Consider the following 5,695-nt stretch of genomic DNA (forward strand, 5'->3'; position numbering starts at 1 on the left):
GCCACCAGCCCTGCCCACGCCACACCTGCAGCCCCCGGCCAGCACCGGTGTGGCCAAACTGGGCACTGCCACCACCACCACCATGCCCGGCCACAGCCCCCAGCCCGTGCCAGGCCCTCGCCACCGCAGCCATCGCCGCTCGGCTGCCGGCTGAGGGTGGGGACGGACCCGGGCGAGCCGCCGCGGCATTTTGCGGCGAGCCGCAGATGCCAGCTCCCAGCGAGGGTCCCCATGGCATCTCCCCCCTCACCCCAGCGCCCGTCTGTGTCCCCGCCACGCTTGGCCCAGCCGGGATGGTCGGTTTTCCCGCTGGCTCCATTGTTCCTCCCGGCCCCGCCATCGCCTGCATCTCGCCCGGGTCCCATTTTGCGGCGTGTAGGCAGAGCTGGAGATTTGGAAGAGGTTTTTTTTTTTTCTTCTTTTTTTTTTTTTTTTTTTTTTAGAGTACAGAGTGACAGATGGCGAGTCCTCCTTCCCCAGAGAGACAAATCTCCCTGAATGCAAGCGCATGTCAATCATTAGCTCTCATGTGATAGCTCTCGCGCATGACGTGCCAACCATATGGCACTGGCAGCAGAGCTGGTACCCCCCTTTGCTGGGTAGAGATGCCACTCTCGCCTCCTTTTGGATAGAGGACTGCAGGAGGCTGGAGCACCTCAAGGAGCCGCGTCCCGCTCCCAGAAGATGCTGGGAACAATGAAATAAGAATTCCTGCGGTCCGCCCGAAGGTGAGTTATGTAAGAAGTGGAGGGTTGGGAGGGCAGCGGAGGAAACTTGAATGGAGAAAAGGCAACTTCCATGTTGATTTTGTTTCTCCGCCACGTCTCGCCCTTTTTTCCCCCCATCTTTCGTTCTCCCCCGGCCCTCGGTTTTCCCACTCCCCGCCGGCCCCGCTGATGGGGTTTTCTCCCCCCGCCGGAGCCCCCCCCAAGGGGGGTTGTTGGGGTTTCGCCGTCCCCGGTCCCCCACCCCCCCCCCCCCCCCAGCCTGGGCGCGCCCGGGGCGCCGCGGTCCCGGTGGGACGGAGCGGGCAGCGGCGGCCGAGCGGCATCAACGAAATCAGCGCGGAGCCGCCGCGCCGCCGCCCCGGGGGGGCCCGACCTGGCGGAGCCGCCCCCCCGCTCCCCCGCGGCGCCCCCGGCCCCCGCCCCGGGCGGTGCCCCCCGCCCCGGCCCCGCCGCGTCGCCCGGCCCCGGGGGCGCCCCCGGCAGCGCCGCCGCCCGCGGCCCCCGCGCTCCCCCGGGGGGGCCCCGGCCGCCCCCGCCACCCCCCGCCGCCCCCCGGTTGGTGCCGCCGCATTTTACGGGCCGCGCTCCGGCGGCCGCGGGGAGCCCCGGGGCGGGGAGGGAGAGCCGGGCGCGGCTGGCCGGGCCGGAGGGGGTACGGGGGGTACCTGGGGATGCCGGGGGGGGCGGCGGCCTCACCTCGACCCCCCCGGCCGCGGGACGGCGGCGGCGGAGCCGCGGCCGGGGCCGCTCCGTGCCCGCGGCAGCGAAAAGTTGGAGGCGTCAAAGAGGGACCGGCGACACCGGGCCCGGCCCTCGGGGCACCGTGGGGGGGGGGCATCGGGCGGGACGGGAGCGGGGGGGGCGCGGGGGGCTGTGCAGAGGAGCGGGAGCGGGGCGCGGGCGGCGGCCGCGGGGACCCCGGCGGTGGGGCTGGGGGGGGTCGGGGTGGGGGGGAATCGCCGCGCCCCGAGAGAGCCCCGGTGGCCCCGGTGTCGGGCAGCCGGGGCGGGGGGCAGCGGCGGGCGGCCCCGCGCCCAATTCGTTGTCGCCGGTCCCGGCGGGTGGGAGCGGGGCGGGGGAGGGGGGGCGGGCGGCGGGGCCGCCGGTAACGCCTGGCTCTTTGCCCCCCGCTGCAGCCACCATGTTGACGCGACTTTTCAGCGAGCCCAGCCTGGTCCCCGAAGTCCCGAAATTCCCCGGTTGGGCCGAGGAGTGCGAGGACGATGCCCGGAGCGAGAAGGAGGAGCGGGCGGGGAAGGGCTGCGCCCTCCCCGAGGAGCCGCCCGAGGGCTCGCTGGGAGAGAGCAAGGAGGAAGGGGAGCTAGGAGGGGACGAGGAGGAGGAGGAAGAGGAGGAGGAAGGCCTGGAGGAGGCGGAGGGCGAGCGGCCCAAGAAGCGCGGCCCCAAGAAGAGGAAGATGACGAAGGCGCGGCTGGAGCGGTCCAAGCTGCGGCGGCAGAAGGCGAACGCCCGGGAGAGGAACCGGATGCACGACCTGAACGCGGCCCTGGACAACCTGCGCAAGGTGGTTCCCTGCTACTCCAAAACCCAAAAACTCTCCAAAATCGAGACCCTCCGCTTGGCCAAGAACTACATCTGGGCTCTCTCCGAGATCCTGCGCTCGGGCAAGCGGCCCGACCTGGTCTCCTACGTGCAGACTCTGTGCAAGGGGCTGTCCCAGCCCACCACCAACCTGGTGGCCGGCTGCCTCCAGCTCAACTCCCGCAACTTCCTGACGGAACAGGGGCAGGAGGGGGGTCGGTTCCACGGCCCCAACGCCGCCTCCTTCGCCGTGCACCCCTACCCCTACCCTTGCTCGCGGCTGGCCGCGGCGCCCTGCCCGCCCGCCGCCGGCCCCGGGCCGCACGGGTTGAGGACACACGGCTACTGCGCCTCCGCCTACGAGAGCCTCTACGGCAACACCTCCCCCGACTACAACAGCTCGGAGTACGACGGGGGGCTCAGCCCCCCGCTCTGCATCAACGGCAACTTCTCCCTCAAGCAGGACTCTTCATCCCCCGACCACGAGAAAAGCTACCACTACTCTATGCACTACTCGGCGCTGCCCGGCTCCCGCCCCGCCGCCCATAACCTGGTCTTCGGGTCAGCGGGGATGCGCGGGGGGGTCCACTCCGAGAACATCTTCCCCTACGACATGCACCTCCCGCACGAGCGGGGCCCCATGTACGAGGAGCTCAACGCCTTCTTCCACAACTGACCCCCTCCCCACACCCCTCCCCATCGCCGAGGTGGCGGGGAGCGGGGGCGACCCCCCCCCCCACACACCCCCCACCCGCGGCGGCCCCGCGGACCGGCCCCCGGGGCTCCGCCGTGGGCTTTGGTGCAATATGGGGACCCGGCCCCGGCGGCGGGTCCCCGCGCCCCGTGGGGACAAAGTGCTTTTTTGGGAGGATTTTCCCTTTTCCTTAAATTTTTATTATTGTCGATTTCGTTATTTTTAAAATGTTCATTATTTATTACTATTTCTTTGTTATTTAATATTATTTATTTAGTTATTTTATTATTATCGCTATTATCAGCACTATTATTATAATAACTATTATTAATTATTATTGTTATTATCGTTATTATTATTATTATTTTCCCCGGGGGAGACGCCTCGCACGGGCCGACCCCCCCGTCCAGCCCGCCGGAGCCCCCCCGGTGCCCAGCATGACCCTCTGGGTCGAGCCGCTTCGTTTCATTTTTAATTCGTTTTAATTAAATTTTATATCTTTATTTTTAATTCTTTTTCTTCCCCCCTCCCACCCCCATTTTGGGCCGTTTCTCCCCTCCCCAGCCCTGACCCCGACCCCCCCGCACCCCCCCGGCATTGGACACCCGCTGCCCCGGCCCGTGGGAGCGAGAGGAGCCCGCGCTGCGGCGCGGAGCGAAACTTTCCGAAGCAATAAAGAGGCGCAGGGAGGAACGAACCCCAATTTCTATCTATGCAAGAGGCCCGGCCCGGCGGACGCTCCGAGATGCACTTTGCTTTGGGGGGGCCCCGGCCCCGCTCCCCGCCCCGGGAGCTCCTCGCAGCGCGTGTGTCAGGACGTTTTTTACCTGTTTTAAAAACTTGAAACGGAAAAAAAAAAAAAAAAAAAAAAAGAAAGGAAAAAAAAAAAAGGAAAAAAAATAATGATAATAATGAGAAAAAAAAAAAAGGAAAGTGACCACCCCCCGCGGAGCCGCCCCGGTTTATCCCGAGCTGGCGGAGCCGGGAAGCGCAGCCCGCAGCTATGCAAGCGGGGCTCCGGGGGGGCTGGCGGGGCTGCGCCCCCCCCGCGGCGCCCGGCCCGGGGGTCTCCGTCCCGGTTTGCCGCATTCCTTCAGCCGGGAGACGCCGGGAAGCCGATAATGCTTTTTTTTTTGGTTGGGTTTTCTTTGTTTTTTGGGATTTTTTTTTGTCGGAACCTGCCCGCACCACCTTCGAGAAACCAGCATTTTTAGAGACCAGGGAGGAGGAGAGGAGGAGGATTTCTGAGAAATGTTTTGAAAACGAAAAAAAAAGAAAAAAAAAAGAAAAAAAAAAGAAAAAATAAGGGGAAAAAAAGGAAAGACAAAAGTTTTGGGAAAAAAAAAACTAAAACGGGAAAAAACAAAAAAAAAAAGGGAAAAAGAAACAAAAACCCACAAACCGTTGTAGCAAAGGGGACCCGCTGCCCGACACCAGAAGTGCTTTCGTGTTTCCGTTCCGTTTCATTTCGATTAATAAATATTTATGGCCAACGATATGCAAGACCCCCCCGCGCCGGGCGCCGCTCCCGCTCCCCGGTCCCGGTTCCCTGTCCCCGTCCCCGCCGCCCGGACCCTGCTCGGCGGCGGCGGAGTGCGGGGGCGCGGGGCCGGGGGGCCCGGCCGTACTGCATGCACCGGCCCCCTCCCCTCCCTCCCGGGGCCGCCCTCCCCCCCGGCCCCGCTGGACGCTCGTCGCCCGGTCCCGGCCCCGCCAGGACTCGTCGGCCGTGACGAGCCGCCGCCGGTGCGATCGCGGCGAGGCTGTAATTACCGAGCGTCCTTCGACGGCGATTAATAAATATTCAATGTTGACTCCGCCGCCTTCGCCGCTTTCCTTCCGCCCCGGGGGCACCGGGAGCACCGGACGGAACCCCCCCCCCCCCACCCCCCGGCGGTGCCACCGCCGCTCCCGCCGCCCGAATGCGCGGCCCGCGGGGCGGCGGCGCTGATATAACGCGGCTCTGCCCCACGGGTGTCCCCCCCGGGACCGGGGAGGCGGTGTCCCCCCCTCACCAATAAAGGCACCGGGATCCGGAGCGGCGGCCCGGCTCGGTCCGCCGGCGGTGACACCGCTCCGGTCCCCTGGGAGCGGGAGCTCGGAGCTTGGTGCCCGGGGCTGGCACCGGGCCGCGGTGTCGGTGGCCTCGAGAAGGGAGCGCGGTGGCGGTAGCCAAGGCCGGGTTCCTCGGTGGCGGCCCCGGGAAGCCAGTCGGCTCCCGGCGCGGTGCCCGGGGCTTGTGCCGATTCCCGGTGCTGCTTCCCGATGGAGCCTCGGCGCGGTGCCCGGTGCCGGTGCCGGTGCCAGTGACGATGCTGGTGCCTGCTGGAGCCCCGGGAGCCCCGGCGAGGTGTCGGTGCCAGTGCCGAAGCTTGTGCCGGTTCCCGGTGCCGACGCCCGTTGGAGCCCCGGAAGTTCCCGTGCCGGTTCAGGGAACCGGTGCCCATGGGAGCCCCGGGAGCCCCGATGCGGTGCCGGTGCCGGTGCCCGGTGCCCGGTGTCGTTCCCGGTACCCGGTGCCAGTGCGGGTGCCGATGCCCGGTGCCGGTGCCGATGCCCGGTGCCGGTGGAGCCCCGGGAGCGCGGCGCGGTGCCGGTGCCCGGCGCGGAGCTGTCCGCTGCGGCGGTGCTGAACGGGCGCCCGGGCCTCTTAACGGCCGTCGGTTCATTTCCCGTCCGCTCCACCGGGGCTCATCGCCACCCGACGGCCGCCGGCACCGGGCACGGTCGG

The 5,695-nt window shown here is 67.0% G+C and overlaps 1 protein-coding gene across 1 annotated transcript; it reads left to right on the plus strand.

Moving 5' to 3' along the window:
* Nucleotides 1–520: 520 nt before the first annotated feature.
* Nucleotides 521–3,199, plus strand: NEUROD2 (neuronal differentiation 2). Its single transcript, XM_048318068.1, has 2 exons — nt 521–728; nt 1,865–3,199. Exon 2 carries the CDS (start codon nt 1,870–1,872, stop codon nt 2,944–2,946), a length of 1,077 nt encoding a protein of 358 aa, XP_048174025.1. The 5' UTR covers nt 521–728; nt 1,865–1,869; the 3' UTR covers nt 2,947–3,199.
* Nucleotides 3,200–5,695: the final 2,496 nt, after the last annotated feature.

The sequence above is a fragment of the Corvus hawaiiensis genome, chromosome 1 (genome assembly GCF_020740725.1).
Source record: "Corvus hawaiiensis isolate bCorHaw1 chromosome 1, bCorHaw1.pri.cur, whole genome shotgun sequence".
Taxonomy (NCBI): domain Eukaryota; kingdom Metazoa; phylum Chordata; class Aves; order Passeriformes; family Corvidae; genus Corvus; species Corvus hawaiiensis.